Source organism: Gavia stellata, chromosome 25 (assembly GCF_030936135.1).
Source record: "Gavia stellata isolate bGavSte3 chromosome 25, bGavSte3.hap2, whole genome shotgun sequence".
Taxonomy (NCBI): domain Eukaryota; kingdom Metazoa; phylum Chordata; class Aves; order Gaviiformes; family Gaviidae; genus Gavia; species Gavia stellata.
The window spans coordinates 8,089,225-8,108,890 of record NC_082618.1 but is presented as its reverse complement, the minus strand read 5'-3'; the positions used below and the strand labels follow the sequence as shown (position 1 = coordinate 8,108,890).

The 19,666-nt window shown below is 39.0% G+C and overlaps 1 protein-coding gene across 2 annotated transcripts; it reads right to left on the bottom strand.

Moving 5' to 3' along the window:
• Window positions 1-1,024: 1,024 nt before the first annotated feature.
• NSRP1 (nuclear speckle splicing regulatory protein 1) lies at window positions 1,025-19,529 on the bottom strand. Of its 2 annotated transcripts, none has more exons than XM_059829327.1 (7): window positions 19,510-19,529; window positions 18,207-18,294; window positions 8,362-8,418; window positions 6,903-7,034; window positions 5,746-5,953; window positions 5,049-5,157; window positions 1,025-2,662 (listed from the first exon to the last, which is right to left on the bottom strand). In XM_059829327.1, the coding sequence occupies exons 1-7, from the start codon at window positions 19,527-19,529 to the stop codon at window positions 1,627-1,629; spliced, it is 1,650 nt and encodes a 549-aa protein (XP_059685310.1). In that variant the 3' UTR covers window positions 1,025-1,626. The 2 variants fall into 2 exon arrangements, with proteins under 2 accessions (XP_059685310.1, XP_059685311.1); XM_059829328.1 differs by lacking the exon at window positions 19,510-19,529 and adding an exon at window positions 19,284-19,307.
• Window positions 19,530-19,666: the final 137 nt, after the last annotated feature.

Sequence of the window (19,666 nt, the reverse complement as noted above, 5' to 3'; positions counted from 1 at the left end):
AGCTCACCTTCCGCTTATCTATCACATGAGTATATCCTACCCTCTATTCTGAACAGTGAAAAGGAAGTTATGAAACTGGTAAATTAGGACCACGTTTGCCTTTTAAGCAAAAAGAGAATTAAACTGGAGTTTTAGCTGTACAGAACTAGGCATACCCTCCAACTTGTACATGATGCACCTGTATTAATTTATGCAGCTGTTTAGTTACAAGTGTTGCAAGCTGATTGTAAGTCATCAGTATGTGCCTTGTACTGTAACTGTTATTGTAATAAATTTAATATTCTTAATCCATCTGTAGATGTCTCTTGTGCCTCTCTCTTATGGGAAGAGCAAAGATATAACTCAATTCCAAGAAAAAGCAGAGTATCTAGTCCAGTTTACTATACCAACAAGGCCTCTGACAAAAAGCAGAAGATTTCCTTCAGTGTTTGAACCTTGGCCCACTGCTAAATACTCTTTCAGTCTATTCCAACAGAAGAACCAATGCACATTACATTGTTTAGACAGAAAAGCAGAACCAAACTGATCCACACTTGGAGTACGTGCTTAGCTGCTTGATTAGCTTACACGTAAAACGCATTCCATTTCAAGTCTTTGTAAACTGGCCAGCTTGGCATTTAATTTTACTCACATGTGTTCAGCAGACTTCGTAATGAAACAAAAATATTAGAGAAACATTGATCTCAATTTTTTTTTTTGTATTAGTTCACCTTACTGGAGCATAGAAGTGGTAAATTTACTACAAAACAAAGTGAAAGAAACCATTATGAAAAGTGTTGAAAATGTATTCTAAAAACTACGACCACTGTCAGATATCCTACTTACCAGTTATACTTTGGAGATAACTTGATTATGAACCTTCGAGCAGATTGACAAATTAAAATATTACCTGCACTAGAACAAGCGTATATGACTGTAATACATGAAAAAAGACTCAGATACCTTATATCACACAAAAAAAGATGCAGTAAAATAACACAAGCATTAAAAAAGACCCACGCATTAGAACCAGTATGTATCTTGCACTTTATTTGTTTCTGTACGTCAGGTCCCCAAAATCAAAGCCCACACATAAATATAAAATTAATATATCAATACGCATTTAGCTTACAGAACGCCGTACTATGTACAGAAATCTCCTAGAGTATTATTCAGGCTGTTTTTCTTGCTTTCTTCCCACTTTTACAGGCCTGCTTCTCGTTTTGAGAGCATCAGTGGGCAACAATGACTGCTGCTAAGGCCTGAGAACACCTTTGTTTCAGCAGAGCTCACTGTTTCAGTTGGTGAAAGGAGTAGGGGCTGCCAGGGGATGTATTCTCACCTTACATTGTTTAACACTTCTAGGTCTGTCCCAGAACCTTCAAGTACCAAGGATAGGGTACTGAAGGCCAGGGTGGACAGAGTCAGCCAAATTTAATATTTCAACTATATAAACAGACTAAGAGTGTGTATCAAGTGATCCATTAACCCATTTCAGAAGTTGTTCTATTATGGCACACACAATTTCTTAAATGAAAGCCAGGAATAAATAGCTAGGATACGCTTTTACTTCTGTACCAGAGTCCATGCAGCAGTGGCTTCTCCTCTTGGCTGACAGACCAAATGTTTTTGTCCACCGCAGGGACATTAATCTTCTTCCTTCTCAATGTAAGATTTAGTACTGACACGTGCCATTTGCCTAGCCAAATAGCGGTCCCTTGCCGACATGACTGTCTCTTCATTGCTCCGTTTGGCAAATTTGCTCATGCTCTCAGATGGTTTCTGTGCTTGTTCTTTCTCTTCTTTCTCCCCTTCTTCTCCAGCTTTACGTTTCTGCTCGGACAAAATTCCAGAGCTGGATCTTCCCTTCTCATCCACCTCTCTCTCTTTTCCCTTTCTCTCTTTTTCCAGACCAGTCCCTCCATCTTTTTCTAAAGATGCAGGAGTACTTTCCCCCCTCTCTCTGTATTTCTTTTCATCACGACCATATTTCTCTCTCTTCTCCTTCACATGATCTTCCTTTTCTCTGCACCTCTCTCCCCTCTCCTTCTCTCTGTCATTATATCTATCTTTACCATTTCTTATTCTTTCTTTCTCTCGTTCCTTTTCTGAGCCCTTCTCTTCTCTCTCTTTTGCCTTCCTCCACTCTCTGCCATGCCCCTCCCTCTCTTTTCCTTCCTTACCCCTTTGTTTATCGTCTTGCTCTTCCCTCCTTCTGTAGTTATCTTTATTAGTGTGATCCCCATATCTATGTCGCTCTTCCTTTTCCCTTTGGTGATCCTTTTCATGGGTCCTACTTCTCTCATAATCTTTTTCCCTGTATTGTTCATCATTTCCCCGTCTGCTTGGTCTGCTCTCTCCCCTCTTTGTAAGATGATTTGTTTGGGCTTTTGTGCGCAGCTCTTCCTCCACGCTGGACGAGCTTGGTGACCTGGAACGCCTCTGGCTCTTGTGATGTTGAGCCTCCTCTTCACTGCTCACAGAGCTCTCTCTCCTTTTCTTCAAGTTTACTTTACTATTTTTCTGTCTCTTATCATCATCACTGCTATCAGTTCCTAAGTCGGTATCAGCGTCCGGATTATTCTCCTTCTTAGCAGAGGGCTTCAGTCTTTGTTTTTCATATGGGCATTTGTTCCTTTCGTTGGATTCATCACAACAACGGTCAGATTTTTCTTCCTTTATCCTACATTTTTTATGTTAAAAAAGAAAAAACATTACACAGCCTGAAATCTCAGACTTTTCTACAAACTGACTTCTGGTCAGGACTTAAGCAAAAGATGCTGCTGCAAAGTCTTAAGAAAGCAAACCTATCTGTGGCTCAGGTTCCAGGAATCCAGTGCAAAGGATTTCTATTAAATATCTGTATCTGGTTCAGCGGCGAATGAGAGCTGATGAATTTATCTAAAGGAATTACTATGGTTAAGTATCTGTAGCCTCCATTTAAGGAAAACGACATAGATTTGTATTCTTGTGTAAGCTTTTTGGCAAGCTACACATTTTTTCCTATGTGTTTATTCCTCTATTCATGTCAAATAATTATCCAGAGAAGAGGTGGGTTGTATGTTTTGATGACAGAGGTAGGAACATAGCTTCCATTAGTAGTGGTAGTAGATTTTTTTAATCCAGTATTGCCGAAGATCTCACTCTTGTGGCTAGATAGAATTTAGTATTTTTTAACAGCTCATAGGTTCTTAAGTACAAAAAGCCGGCCCATGGAGGACCAATTTGGGCAGTAGACAGAAAGGTTATGCTTTGTCATTCTTTTCTGACTGATAAGGAAATACGTGTTTACTCACACAAGCCACGTGCCTCTTCTTTTTAATCATACACCTGCAGTAACAGTCTGCAGTAAATTCATATGAATCTGCACACCATCTAGTTAGATTGAATGTTTGATGCATGCTTGAAAGCATGGTTAGTCTATGAACAATGACTAAAAATTATGCTGAAAAGTTTGACAATTTATTTAGTAATCCAATTAATTAAGATGACAAGTCACTTTAGGGACAAATGATGCAAATTCTGAGATCTAAAAATTGAGCCATTTTCTCCCTGTATCCTATTGTACCACCATAACAAAGAATAAAATTAAAATATACACCTGAGCTTATTTGAAAGCCTTGCTGGGAGCACCATCTACAGTACTACTTGTTTTCCCCTGAATTAATTTTATATACAACTCACAAAAGGAACATTTCCTTAATTTGCAAGATTAAGAAACCATCATTTCAAATGATCTCTACACTACAAAACTACATCATCCTGAAGACACTCTGAAAGACAAACTATTAAAGCAAATGGACAACGAAGCCAGCTGACCAATACTGCTACTGTTTTTATAAAGAGATGCAACTGAGTAACTTAGATTTCATCAATAAAAAGAAGAAACCATAAAATGCAAAATTCATTTAACCACCTCAGTAGCAATCTTTGTGCACCACTGAAACCAAGCAGGCACTTCTCTCTGGTGAAAGCCTGAGATGGGATGTTTTTCCAAACAGACAGGTACATTAGTACTTCAAGTCTCAAATGACAAAACTGTGGCCTCAAATTTCCCATTTTCTGCTTAAATTCAGGAAGCTGTTCTGCTTTTCTTCCAGTCAATAATTCTTACTTCCTGTTTCTTTTACACTACTTTTCCCTATTTAGTTCCAATAAGGTCGCATATCCTTATACTAAAGACATAACTGAGAATTCCCTTATTTCAGAGAGCTGGGTAACCACTGTGATCACATGCCTCATTTAAGCTAAGAATTTACTTTCTAATAATGCAATCTCAGATCTAGAAGATCTCTTGATGAAAGCTGCATTTTCTTTGTGATGGCAAGCATTTAACTAGTGACATCCAGGTTTAAGGCTTATCTCAAGTGAGATTTCACCTGAATTAATTGTTTCAAATGATCAGTTGTTACATGTAATAAACATATCCCCTTCACCATATTTATCCACAGGGCAGAATTTCACCATCTCAACTACGTAAGTAATTCAGCCTCATCTCATTACTTTGCTTTGGAATGTGTATATATTAAGATTTTAAAATATTCCCACTGGATTTACTATATATTTGATTTATTTCCTTTTACCACAGCATCAACACTCAATTAATTTATTTTTATGAACCTGTAAAGGAGGAATAAGTACAAAGTTAGAGACTCGCATTCTTTTCAGGAAATTCGTATCACAACATCATTTCCTATGACTTACCTCTACACTCATTATTTCACCTTTTGTCTCCCTCATGATTCAAAATACGTAACTTAATGCAGATTGCCAAATATTATGTAAATCAAAGTAAATATAGGTTAGAATAATACCAAGCAGTATTACAAGTATGACTGTCCTCTTGACACTTAAACGGCATCCTTCTCCTGATTGTTTCTGTCTTATAGTCTGTACCACTGATGATCATTGGTAATTTTCCAAATAATTCAGTTAATCAACTGTAATCAACTTACCCTACCAGTGTTTTAGTACTCTCTGTCTAATTCTTACAGTGTTGCAGTGAGACTGGAATCACAAACAGCCAGAAACTGGTTTACATCAGAAAGCCTTCTGGAATCACATCCTACCTGGCTTCTCGGAAACTGCATTTAGGCATCTCTTCTTCCCCTACCCTCTGGTTTAAAAGATGTCTGTAAAATCCACTGAGATCCTTCTGTTTGGTCACATCCAGGTATGCTAAGAGAAAGAAAGTAAGTTTGGATTTACTGTGCCACAAATACTCATCAGACACAACTCACAGTCGGTAGACACCACCAAGACTGCAATCTCCACCCTGGAGATTTCCAAGCCCAGAGTGGAAAAAGCTCAGAACAACCTGATCTGACCTCATAGCAGACCACACTCGGAGCAAGCGCTGGAATAGATGACCTTCAGAGGTCCACTCGAACACGATTTATCTTATGTTCCTATATCCTATTCTTTACACCTATTCCTGGGACACTGTACAAAACGTCTGAAGTAAGGAGTATAAGTATCATTGTACCCAGGCTTACGCGTCTTTCTTCAACAACTGACACTTCCTCAAAAATTAAAAGCAGCAACCCAAATAATACTGACACACCAACAGAGGAGCTTCCTCTATTTCTTCCGTAACATGTACAAAGGAAAATAACAGACTAAGTGGAATCTGATTCAGTATCTGCTATCCCGTCCTTTTTTATTTTAATTATCTCACGCCTCAGAGAGAGGCCAGATGACAATGTTGTAAATCATGTAAAAGGCCATACTTCTTTTTAAGGGGAATTATTTCAGTGTGACTCTTACCCTCGAGAGCTGCCTCTCTTCTTTCTCTTTCCTCCTCCTCAGCCCTTTCTTGCAGCTTCTTCTTATAGGCTGAAGTCACAAAAGCCTCTTTGTGAGCAAACTCTCCTCCTTCCATTTCACGCTCTTTCTGAATTTTTCTTTCCATTCTTTTTTCTTGCTCCTTCTTTCTAATCTCAGCTGCTTTGAGGATATTTTGGATGTATCTGGGCTAAAATAGGAGGAAAAATGGTATAATGCTGAGAGATAATTAAGGTGGCTGAGAAAACACAAATTGGGATTGCTGGAGATGTTGAAGAACATTTGTAATGGAAGAAAATTGACAGAAGCTAGTCTAACATATTCTCACACTGTATGATAGCTATCTGAAATAAACTGTCATTCCCTTTTAGATCACTAACATGGCACGCTTCCCAATAACAAAAGAGGTTGCTGTATTCCATCAAAACAGTCAGCCCATCTTTGACTAGGATTATTTTTGCTCCAAGTGAAATTAAATGGTTTTTGATTTCTCACCCCTCTGTCTTCTGTCTTTTAATAGTCTTGCCTTTCTATTGCTGTAAAGGAGTGGGAAGCTTCCTTTTATACCCACATAACCTGACAAGAGCTTTCAAATGAAACAGAGTAAGTAACAATGAAAATATCACTTCTCAGGATAATTCAGCAATGCTTTGAAACAAGGCACTGGGCTGTGGGAATTGGGTCACGTTTCACCAATAAAAGTTAATTACTTTAGTCTTCTGACAGTCCTCCAATAAGCACACTAGTGAGTGAGAAGGGACGTTACGTTAATAACCAAAGAGTCTGTCTTATCAGAAGTAGTATTGCTGCAGGGCCCACTGCCTCTAATCCTATTATCCCACTGTAACATTCTCTTCAGAAATACACAGAAAGGTACCCTGTATGTACATCATAAATTGGGTGGGAAACTTGCAGTCTGCCGCCCTCCAGAATACCACTGGATCAGGACTCTGAAGTATCTTATGATCTAACAGTCTTGCCAAAATTCTTACAAATTACTACCTTATGTAACAGGATTTGAGCACAATACTTGCATGCCCCATGAGAAAATACATTTGGCAAAGCTTAAAAGTTAGTCAATCATAGTTATTCCAAGCATACAGAGATAAGACAGACAGCATACATTTTCAGGTATCGACCTTTTTGTCATCTTTTCCGGATAACACTCTGGCATTACTTTCTTTCTTCTTCTGCTGCATTTCATCATAAATACTGTCATATTCATACACTGTAGCATCTTCCTCCAAAGCCTTCTGAATCTCCAATTTTGTCTAAAAGAAAAAAAGGGGGGAGGAGAAGAAAAGATACCAAAAAATTAAGCATGAAATTTTTACTATTTTTACTATTTTCAGACATTTTATTCCTATATTGTAATTTAAACAGATCTATAATATAAACCTATCCATCAGAACATTGAGTGTAAATTAAAAACAGTCTGATCCACAAAGTTCTTGAGCTGTTTACCAGGACCGAGAAGACGAACAACCACAACATCACCAGTATTTGCCGTTATAGGAAATATAGGAAGCAAAGCACCACAAGCAAAACAATACTGGAAACTTCTTAATGAGGAAACTATTCCATCAAATAATGCAATTCATTTTTTTTAATAGACAGCAAACAACATTTCAATAAATTTTACTGTCTGTTTTCATCTATAGTTTATCCCCCTTCCCCAAAGCTCCAAACAATAAATATGTACCAATATAATTCAGGGTGTGATTCCATATTTCACAGTTCTATCTCCTGTTTGTACAGTCAAGTTGGAAGTAAGAACTGTGAAACCGTTCAGTTTTTAAAAGCTCTATCAGAAAAAAAACAACTACTAGGGGAGCCCTTAGATCAGATCTCCTGACAACAGAAGAGGAATGCTGAATGGCAACCATACGAGTTTCTCTTAAGCACATATTACCTCCATCAAAAACCAGCAATAACCAGCAATGTCTTAAATGTATGATGCATAAATATGTTCTTCTTCTAGCTATGTCTTTCATTGGTCTGGAACTTTAAATGTAAAATTTGTGTTTCCTCTGTACAATTCATTCCTCAATTACAGTAAAAGGTTCACTGTTGGTATATATTTAAATATTTAAAAACCCAATACTTCGTAACATTACAGTTTACAAATGAAACAAACTGTTTGAGAAATTCTAAAAACATCAATGCATTCAAAGCCACAAAACAAACTTCAACATCTTGTGTATTTAAGTGCTCACGTTGAGTAAACAGAAATTTTATTGTGTTTTAAATTATGACCAGCTCTGTGTTAAACCTCACTCATACAGCTTTCATTGGGCAGTTTTTCAGCTACTCTGATCATAGCCAGAAGAATTTAAAAACCAACAATCTCGCCCAGAAAAGCGGAACAAAATCTTTGCTAGAGGAAAGGCTCTGAGAACGTCAAGGCAAGTTTTAAAGAAAGCCTCATGCTGCAAAGAGCAATGCACAAAATCATAAAATTACACAGAATTTTTTTTGAAGGGTAACTCTAACTCTGAAGTTGCACAATTATGTTTCTGCAATTATTTAATTAAAAGAGAATGGATGCAGTAATTTCCTAATTTGCCATGGGCATGAAGAGTTCCCACTGCATCTCACCTGCTTCATTGCTTGTTTTTTCAATGCTTCTTTCTGAAGACTTTCACCAACAGATGGCTATAAGAAAGAAACATTGCACAAATAAAATTAATTGCATTGACACAGCTCATATTAGTTTTCTACCATTCTAACGAGCAACTATATAACAGTCATATTACATAAGTCAGTCTCTCACTTCAATAGTATTTTTCTATAAGCAAGAAAAACTAAAAGTTCATTCACAAGCATACAGTGACTCAGCCTTTTCCATGAGCAAAGTATTGCAGTACCTCAACATATATATTCTTTTTTATTAAAATGGTGATGAGTTTAAGAACACTATTTCAATGACATGTGTACCCCAAAAGCTGCATAAAATTTCATGCCATTTTACAAAACAAGCAATCTCTGTCCAAGAAATGCGCAGAGACATAGAAGGTCTGTGAAAACTGTTTAGTTGCAATGCCCTCCTCCAACCACTGCCAACAAACTGGCAGAAAAGACATACCCCTCCACTACGGCAAGCGTCAGTCTGTTGGTGCCTGAAGCCAGCACATCAGCAGACAAAACATCTAGCAAAGAGCAGCTGAAGGCAGCACTGAAACAAATTCCTAAGAGAAGGGTGCATCTAATAAATCTACTCACTCACAAACACTACAATTCTTACAGGTTTTGCCATTAAAACAAAAAGAAGAAAAAAGAGAAACACAGAAACAAACCCCCCAAATCAACAGAAATGGGAATTATACCCTGCTACCAATTTATGCATCAAAAACGTTTTAAAGTTCTTGAGAAATACATGTTTGTGAATAAAGAAGGTTAAATATTCTCAATGATTTTTTAAATTCTATTTCTAATAGTCTGTGAAATAGATAGGTGCTATTCAGAACATACATACTGTTCTTCCAGCATCTAAATGTCATCAGAGATGTAGCAGTCATGAGCAGACATTCTTACTGACAATCACAGGAACAAAACTGTATTCATAGTAAAAAACAAATATCCAAAAGGATTTGGCACTTATTTCAAGTTTGATCTGTGTCATTAGTTCCGTATTTTTAGAAATAAGAATACTGCTGGTTTGAACAGCATGTACTTCAAACGTTGATGTTTAATTTCTCAAGATTAAGATGCTAGAAAATAGCAATACTAAGCTTCCCTAAGAAAAAACATATCCACTGCTGAAAACATGTTTTCTAATCATACTGTCTTTTTTAAAAAGCTTTGCATTTTATTTAGTTTTGTCTTTTAATTAGTGTGAGCTAAACTGTGTATCTATCTTCCTCAACCAATAGATAATACTGTTTATTAAAAGAGATTCACTATAAATGACAGGACTCGTATCCTTGTTTATATAATTAAATATCTCTTAATCTTAAAGAGCAGAAATAGGAAGGAAAAATCCTTTTGCATTTTGGCAGCTTCCCAAGTTTTGCAACTTTGACTAATATGTTCTCTGTATCACATTTTAAAAAAAGACAAAAGAGATTGTGTAATCAGCTCTTAATAAAATTAAAAAATGGAAACCAACTCGCAGGGTGCTTGGCAGCAAGTACTAGGATCTTCTGAAATCAAACAGAATTAGCACCATGTACATTCAAACAGATCCCCTGAACAAGAAGGCTTTTGATTTCATTTGATGTTTAAAATAAAATAATAATGTGTTCTGACCCCTCTTTCTTATGCAATTAAAATTTCAGCAGATGTGTCAACAAGGGAAAAAACCAAGTGCTTTTCCACAATTTTCTACATGACAGACTGTAAACAGTTCAAATATTTTTCACTGGTTAATTTCAGAAACAGGGAACAAGTTGTGCCATGAGCAGCAGAATTAATGGAGTTTCATTATGTGTGACTTTGTGCCCGCTGTCTCTTTATTTCCCCTATAACCTCCTCAGACACCCTGCGTTCTTGATTTGGCAGGTAGGGAACACTGTGTGTGACCAAAAGCTAGCCCTGTGCTGAGCAGTCAGTCAACAGTTCCTCCTCAACACTGAGAGGAGAAAAATCACAATTTGTGAAAATCGCAAATTCTCATCTATGTCTCTCCCTTTACCCAGCTGCCAATTTTCATGAAAACCACAGGTAGGCAGTATCTTCGGGACCTCTGCCATGCACAAGGTTGGTTAAGGTAGTAGGGAGTTCACAAGTCGTATGGGACTAACTAACAGGTACACACAGTGATCACCTCTAAGGGATTTTTTTTTCTGCTATGCAAACCATAAATAATAAAAAGACTTGCAAGCTTCTGTGTAGCTTTTTTTAAAAAATAAGCCAGAAAGGTAGTATCTCAGATGAGTATGAAGTAATTCTAAACTCAGCAAGAGAAGGTGCTAAGGGAACACTGTCAGTATTTGGAGACATACATATGGTAGCACGTAATAGCATCCATTGAATTCTAGATACTCAGAACTTTGCTCGCTTCCCATAAACACGCTAGGACTTATTCTTATAAGTAATACTACAATCAGAAAAAAAGGACACAGACTATTCAAAATATTCCTTCCTAGTCCACTCCAAGTGAGGGACTTACAGACAAGTAAAAATGGGAACTTGAAAGGGCACATATTCCAACTTTTTCTGGTGCTTTAATTACTACTTGCAGACTTAGATAAAATCCAACTCTGCTTTCAAAATGTTAAACCTTGTGGTTAAACTACAGTAACAAAGGGAAAGCGTGATGTGCACTTTCAGGGAAGAAAAACCCCACACTGACTCGGTTATGGTCATCACTGGAAAGCAGCCTCTCTCTCTTACCCAGCTGCAGATAACCAGGTAAGGAAGCAGACCACGCTTCAGGCTTTAGGAAGCTGAGCTTCGCAGACACGAGCAACACACTCACAGAGAGTCCGCTGTGGTATCTGGGACTACACCCTGTATACAGCAGCTTGCTGATTATTTGGACTAGAACTGGATATAGTGTCTTATTTATGTAGCTGGTTGGCTGGTGGACTGGGGGAAGTGGATAGTGGATTATTTAGTTTAAAACAATCTACAAGTATCCTGGCTTCACTCATCTAGTATTTACCTCTGGCTTTCAAGACTGAAGAGCTGATGTTGAGAAATATTTAAAGTACCGCACTTAATTTTTATGTCATACGCTTTCTTCTAAAAAATACTATAAATGAGTCAGTATAACCTTAATATAAACAACAATTTTAAATTGGCAGTGGAACACACATCAGCATTACACAGAAGACCTAGACTTCCTCCTGGCTCTTGGGGAAGAAGATGGTTCTCTGCTGGAGATATTAAGGGTCATCACTGGAGGCTTCCTTTACCAGACACCCTTACACTGGTTTTACAGAAAGGTACCTAAACAGTAAGGAATCTCCCCTGCATTATGCCAGAAAGCAAGGGCTCAGTAAAAGACAAAACAGATTCTGCAGTTACATTTACAGAATAAGCCTTATTCCACGAAAACATCTGAGACACTGCTTAGTGCGTTTTCCTTGTCTGCCTACATGAAATAACCATGTTGATCTACAAAGATTACATAAACACAAAAGTAATATATAATCCTTGGTTTTGTACATATAATTGTAAAGAAGTCCACCTGCGATTTGTTTGTCTAGAGTGGCAGTAAGTTTACAAAAAACAAACACCTTCCCTAATGGTTTATGGTTGACAATTTCCTGTTGTGCTATGAGCTCTGATAGATGAGAACTTCCCGTTCTTTTGTATTGTTTTTACTTATCAACTGCCCATTTATTAAAGGCCCTATAAGCTCAGCAATCTGTCTCATACTTTCTCTTTCCCTGCAGTCAAGCTATTCTTCTGAAGCACAAAGCTTATAGTTTAATACTTTCTGCAAGGAGAAATGTTTTAACCCTATCCTGTGAAACAACATAGAATCCATGCAAATCAAGAAACTCTGAGAAACGTGATTCTACAGTCTACCAGCCCTACGAGACCATGGAAGAGAGCTTGTACACAATGGAAAAGGTTAAAAAAATAAAGCGTAATAAAAGAAATTACCCCAATCTACTAACATTTCCCACTGTTCTCTCCCATTTCTTATCTCCTTCAGGTATCTATAAACTTCTTTCAGGTTCTTAAGTGCTTCAGCTACCTCCTTATTTTCATTCTGCAGGTAAGGAGCCCTTCTAAGTTACTTCTCAAAATGTCTTCTTTACATTGCTGCTACAGAAGCAAGGAACATTCAAACTACTGACCAATGTTTTTGGTTTGTCTCAGCTATGTTCAAATCATGACAGAGCATGTAAACAATTTACAACTTTATATAAAAAGCTGAATTCAAAGTTCAAAAGCAAATACCTAAAAAGGCAACTCCACAAATGAGACAGCTAAAATTTCATTTTCTTACAAATTTGACTTCTCTGCCTTCCCACCACAATGTCCCAGTCTTCCCACATCTCAGGTCCCAACTGCAATTCCTTGGTTTCCCTCTGCATCTCCTGCTGCCTCCCTTCTCACCTAGACTAGGCAGCCAGCCCTCAGCTTCCTGGCCAGCCAAACAGAACTGAGGAGGGTTGAGATCATCTTGTCTTTCTCCTCATCGGGGCATTGATGGGGTCTTTGTTCTGCAACTAGAGATGTCTAGTCTTGTCGAATTCACTTGAAATTGGCCAGTACATTCAGAAACTTAACTACGGGCAAATGTCAGACAATGAATTGTATAAAGCCCTTTTTAGAAAACCAAACCAAAAGGAGGATAACAAATGATTTACCTGAATATGCCTAGCTTAAAGAATACTCAGGCTCTATTTAGCCTTCTGAGTTGCTACTCATTTGTCTTGTTTGGTCCTTGGGAAAAAAAGCCAGTTGCTGACGCTTGGTTTTTAGAAGTAATTCCTCCTAAACTGCTGCTGCAAATGACGTAATTTCTGGAGCAGAGGGTGCAGCACCATTTAAGCATAGCCTCAGAAAACAAGTCTTAGTCTGTGACTAGTATGATTTTCAGTGCTGAAGCTAGTTTCTAGCAAGTTACAACCTTAAATCTGAAGCTGAAAACGCCTTGTCAAAATGTCACAACTATTTTCATAGATGCTCTCAAAGTGTGAGATGCTGACTTGTTTTTCCCCACTGACTGCCACAAGAAGTACGAGACCAACAAATTCTGACATAATAGTATTACTGATGGAGTATCCCATATTAGCTGCATAGCCCGCCTCCTAAGGAAAAGCGTTTGCAGTTGCTACCAAAACCCCAGGCATGGTACCTGCTGACAGACAATGTGAGACTTCACGCTATTCCTTTTTTAAAACCAAAAGATGCTTCTGCTCTAATATAACCTGTTATGAAAGACCCATGATGGGGCCTTGCCCTTTAACACTGCCCTTTTGAATTCTGTACATGCTGCTTTGCAGTAGACACATAAAATAAATTACCTTTGTTTAAAATGAAATACATTTTAAAGGGAAATGGAATGCTTCAATGACATCCTGCAGATTATATGTAGTTTGATTTTAATCTCTCATTACAACCATCTAGTTTTAACTGGATCCGCAGAAAAACGTTTGACCAAACAGCAACAACTAGATATTTGGAGCTCTATTGGATCAGCAAGTGAAAGGAGCACAGGTAGTCAGTCAGTTCACACAATGCAAAGCTTAAATTTATACTGAACTAGCCAGTCCAAGAGCACTTTATTGTTAAAGACTGAGAAATAGACACTTTCAGAGCAAAATTCATCTCGCTGATTTTAGATGTCTACTTTAGAATGAGATAAGTTGTGCCCCAGAAGTACCTGCATCTCTACTGACTGTACAGGGAGCTCAGGAAACTCAAGGGTAGATACCTGCATGTGTTTTTATGGATCTCGACCCAGGTTTGTGGCCCTAGGCAGCTAAAGTCTCTGAAAGGCTGAGTTGCGACTGCTCACTTCATTCTTCTCACATCAGAGAAGGAGTAAGACACTGAGGTCTTTGGATTCATGGCACTTTGGTATCAAAACATCTTAAAACAAGCTACTTACACGCTCGCGTATATGTATCTAGCAGTGAATCTTTAGGGCTTGCCCTCACAGAGACCTTTGTTATCCAACTACAGCCTGCACATGGACTATCACAAAATGTACATGAGACTCAAGCCTTCATGGGGGGAATAAAAAAAAAATAAAAAAATCAAGACAACAGATTCATCTCAATTCATACACTATATGAGCCATGGTTACTAGTAGAAGATTAAGAGAAAGAAGTCCTGTACAGAATTAGCTTTCCTTGGCATTCCCTCCTAGCTTCCAGCAACCAGGAGTTTAGGGACTTCCTGAACTGGAGGATGCACCTGGACCATTGTTTAACACCAAGAGCATCCCTTAATTTGACTCATCATTTCTGAATGCGCAGAATATTTTTGGCCGTGCCACAATATCCTGTGGCAATGAGTTCCACAACTTAATCAAACATCGTGTGGAGAAAAAACCCCAACTTCCTTTTGTTTAGATTAAACCAGTTACTGGGTAATTCCATAATATACCCTACTACTCATATTATGAGAAACAGCAAAATCACTTCGCTATCGCTGAATCATTCTTGATTTTACATACATCCTCTCAAGTTATTCCTCTCCATTTCCTTCTCAGTAATTTCTTTTTGAAGAGCCCCTTTAGTCTACTTAGTCTTATTTTGCATGAAAACTGTTGCATAAACTCTGCTCATCATCAAGACTCATTACTTTGCCAATCTTTTTTTTAGTCATACTTCGCAAAGTTGCAAAGTGAATGGAAGGAGCCGGTAAGCAAAACCAAAAATCTGAGTCTATAACAGGATGTAGTTTTCTGCTTGTTTTCAGTTTCTTCCTTTGTGTCTGATTAAACACTCAATTTATCTTTTAGATGGTCACTAAAAAAAAAAACACCAAATCAAGCTGATACATTCACAGAACTATTCACGCTGACTCCATGATCTCTCTCCTGAATTTACATAGACCACAGTAGGTGCTACAGCTATTTTTTCAGCCACACTTTAAATCCTACAGCAACAAATCAGTTTTGAAAGGCTGGTAAGGTACCGGAATGTATGCTGGGTAATTCTGATACAATCAAGAAACAGAGATTTTATCTGCTGCACCACAGAGATATTTTCAACTAAATTCCAAAGATAAAATAGAACGTGGAACAGTGCACTGGGAATACTGACAAGCCACCTCTGAAAACGCAATGCATGAATAAGGGAATAATATTTTTGGAGGAAATGAATACATCACAAGTAACAGTAAGCCAGAAGGAAACATTTCTAACATACCATAGTTTGTTGCTGTAACATCTACTCTCTACAACAGGCTTTCCTAGGGGTAACAACCTTCCCCCTAGTTTTTAAAGATAGCAACAACTCCTCATTACAAAGGCAAATAATTCAGAACTATATTGGCTAGAAGTAACTGTAATTGCCTGGTTTACTTTTTCCCCAGTCAACGTGGTATTCCAAGAAAATTTCCATCCCAGATGTTCTGTTTCTTATGAACTAACCCAAAGCCCATATTCATCAGCCACTAACATCCATTAATGTACTTAGCCACAGAAAAAAAACCTTTCAAATGCCTTCAGCAAGTGTACAGGCAAAAGAAAATACGCATAGTAACATTTAAAAAAAAGGGAGCAAAAGTTTGGTATCTAATATATAATCACAGACCAAGTCAGGTGTGCAGATTTCCCAGCACAAACTTTATTAGAGTTCAGTTAAAAATACATAATCTCCAGACTTTGAGATGTAGTTCTGACTGATAAGGTAGCAGACAGGAAATGAAACCCCTCCCAAATGCTACTCCTTATCTTGAAAAGCTCTGAAATTATTATTGAACTAATAAAGTAATTTTGCTTTTTTAAAAAATGATCTTCTTTGATAAAGGCTGTTATGAGATTATTACTTTTTGCTGGGTATGTACCATACTGATGAGCATGACAACTTTGAAGAGTCTTTATAGCAGACTCTGGTAGTGAATCTGTCAGCCTTTCTGAAAGGGAGGACACTTGATCTGTTAAGCTAAAAGTTAGTAGATAGCATCATACATTATTATAATTATTAGCATTCATTATTTTGCTTTAATGTTTAGATATTATAAGAAAGTAAGAAGTGAAAAAACGCAAGATAGCCCCACACTCAGGAAGGTTCCCAGTCCTACCGTGCAATGTTTAATGACAGCAGATTAATTCAAGCTCATTCTTGGGATCGGGAAAATGTGCGGTCAGTGCCTTAATGTAGAGAAAGACACCAAATCCTAAACTGACAGGGAAAGTGCTCCTGCCACTGAGGACAATGGATCCACTGTCATCTCCATTAGTTGTATTTAAGGGAAAGCCTCTCTTTAAACCCACGGTGCCGGCTATGAGCTCAAATGGAGGGATGCACCTCCCGAGAGCGCTGAGGACAGCAGCTAAGCGAGGAAAGAGACAGGATTTAAGACATGTTCCTGTCCTCTCTGTTTCCTGTAAGTCCTGTAAGCTGCACTGAGGCAGTTTCATGTTAAGGGCTGAGTGGATATCACTAGGAAGGCCTTCAGCCTTTTCATGCCCTGTATAAAAGGAGCTCAGACACCTTCAACAGCAGCATTCTGGATTCTGTAATGGAACCAGGCACACAGAGGCTGGGACTTGCTAGATTCAGGCTTTCTGTGACATAAAAATAACAACTGCTAGTTCATTAAAAAAACATTTAAAAAGAAAAGTTTTGTTAATAGGAGTCAGAAACTGACGAAGACTATTTGATGCTTTATTAGCATTGTTTTTTTCAGCCACACGAAAGAGCATTGAGTGAAGCTCCAGAGCAGTAACAACATTTTTGTAACACAGGTTCTGTTTATAAATTTCTACTGATTCTACGTTTCAACTTCTTAAATGTTAAAATTCTAGACTACGGGTACATGTAAAGTTTATTTTCTGGGTTTTGTGGAAAAAAGCTAAATATGCACATAATGACATTATGATTAAATCATCACAAGTAATTCCAGATCGACAAAACCCAGTAAATTGTGACATCATGTCCAGAAAGCTCCATCCATGTGGAGAGTTCATCTCCACAATTCTCAGTTTCTATTCTTTACCTGTAAACTATGAAGCTACTGGCTTTAAACCCTTCAAAAATTTTGTTTTAGAAGCTGGGTTTCTGTAAGGTATCCAAACCAGCCTATATACCACGTCAGTTCTTGGATGCCCCCCATACTCACAGCAGTACATCCAGAAGTGTGATTTTTATAGTGTACAGCACCCTCTACTGGGGCAGGTAAAAGCTAATATTTTGAAGGTAATAATAAAAAAAAAATATTGAAGGACACTATAGAAAAGAACAGTATCTACATCATGCAATATAGTCACACATCACCGAGTATCAACAAACTCTGTGATCATAGAAAAGCTGTGTATTGTTCAATCTAATATTACGAGTATTGCGAGTACTTCCAGAACTACAAATAATTCTCATTACTTGCCTTTTTTTTTCCTTTAGCACTCTTGGTTTGTACAGCCTTGCTTTTGTTTACAGTGAGTGTGAACGTCATAAATCAGTTACATCAAATTTGGGTGGAATGAGCTAGAGGATAAAATACACTTTACTACTACATTTTAAAGTTAATATCTGAGAAACAACTGCTGATTACTACTGTCTATTTGCAGACATATTTACCAGTGACTGCCAACAAATTTCTTTACCATCTAGATACTGTTAACTCTTGCAAACAGGTTGCCACATGTGATGAAGTTTTGGAAGAGCTGACAGAAAGTAACTAACAATCAAGTCATCGCTTCCATGTAACTTGCACTGAAGAAAACACAGATCGTATTTCACGTCCAAATCCAAAATGATAACACATATCTTAGTGACACTGCCATAAGCTGATGCAGGCATTATGGGTTGTAAACAAATAATTTGCAGAATATGGGGCAAATTTCAGAAAAAAACTGTTGAACTGACCTCTTCATCAGAGTCATCTGCAAACACTGAAAGTTTCTTCGAAACAAGATTTTTCTGTGGCAATTTTTTTGGCATAATGAGCCCATATCTAGGGAAAAAATTAAAAGTTACCTTTAACATTAGTTACAACAAAACAGCACGTGCCAAAACAAAAACCTACCATTCACAATTTTAGAAACAAACCATCAGCATCAATATAATGTATCAATTATAGACGTGAGCAGCATTTGCAGCAGTGCACTCAGCCTTGCCACACGCTTGCCAGGTTCTCCCATAGCTATTGCCATCTTTTTCCATGCAAAGTTTCTGGATGCAATGATCTTCCTAAATTAGGCCACAAACGCCTCTTGTCCCGAGTGATTTTTTTTTTTTCTCCTTTGGAAAAGTAAAAAATTGCTACTGTTTAACCTCCACAGACTTAGTCTTAGTCTACACTAGACACTATTCCATAGCTACGTTTGCTGGGGCAATAAGTTCACCTATTTTGCATGGCAATGTAAACCACCAACCAACAGATACAGCTACGGCAAAACACAAGATCTACAGTCAGCTTATATCATGCTGAGATTGATTAACTAGACACGCAGAACTCTTCTGCCGACACAGCTAATCTCTGTGCTGAGAAACCCTTCCTATGTTTTTGGTAATGATCTCTAAATCAGGAATTTCTCCCTCACCTGCTCTTCCCTGAGGCCATCACTGATTAAATAGCGCATCAGAGCCTGGAGCGTTGAGCTAGAGAACTCCACGATGCCGTAGGTACTACAGCATCATTGTGACGAACTATTTGCTTCCGTGTGCTCTGAACCCGCCCCCCAACAGCTCCCTCTGACCCCGCCGCGGGGAGCCGAGAAGCCGCCGCACCTCGGCCACCTCCGGCCGGTGCTCAGGGGAGCTGATGGCGGCAGCTGCACAGCGGGCTGTGTGGGAACCCTGAGGGGACTCTACTTCGTCAGGGTGAACGCTCCCTCCCAGCAACACATAAGCAGCCTCCGATACCTTCCCACTGTTTGGGGTTTTTTAATAAACACAGTTTTAAATTCAGGCCAACACAGCAAGGCTACACGGTAGACATACAGCGGCCGGGACCAGCGAGCCCCGCTCCTGCGGCCGGGCGGGGGGTTCTCTCAGAGCTCGCCCCGGCCCGAGACAGGGCCCCGACTGCGCCTGCCCCAAGCAGCGACGGCTCCAAGGCCTCCCCCAGCCGCTGCCCCGCGGAGCGGGGCTCGGTCGGACCCTCCACCCCGAGGATCCCGGCGGCGGCGCGGCGGGGCCCCGCGGCCCCCGCTCCACCGTCACTCACTGCTTGCTCAACGCCGCCATCTTGTCCCGGCCGCTGCCGTCGCCGCCGCTAAGTAGAGCCGCCTGCCGTTCCGCGGCCGCAGATTCCTCGCGGCCGAGACGCGACGCGCCCCCCCCCCCCCCCCCCCGAGACTCCCGCCGCACCGCACCGCGGTCCC

What these genes read in the sequence shown, in the direction of transcription:
- NSRP1 (XM_059829327.1), bottom strand. Translation starts at nt 19,529, where the DNA reads ATGGCGGCGTTGAGCAAGCA. An exon ending in CAGATGACTCTGATGAAGAG is followed by an intron (nt 8,419 to 18,206) that starts GTCAGTTCAACA and finishes TCTTTCTTATAG; the next exon opens with CCATCTGTTGGTGAAAGTCT. An exon ending in CCGGAAAAGATGACAAAAAG is followed by an intron (nt 5,954 to 6,902) that starts GTCGATACCTGA and finishes CTCCTATTTTAG; the next exon opens with CCCAGATACATCCAAAATAT.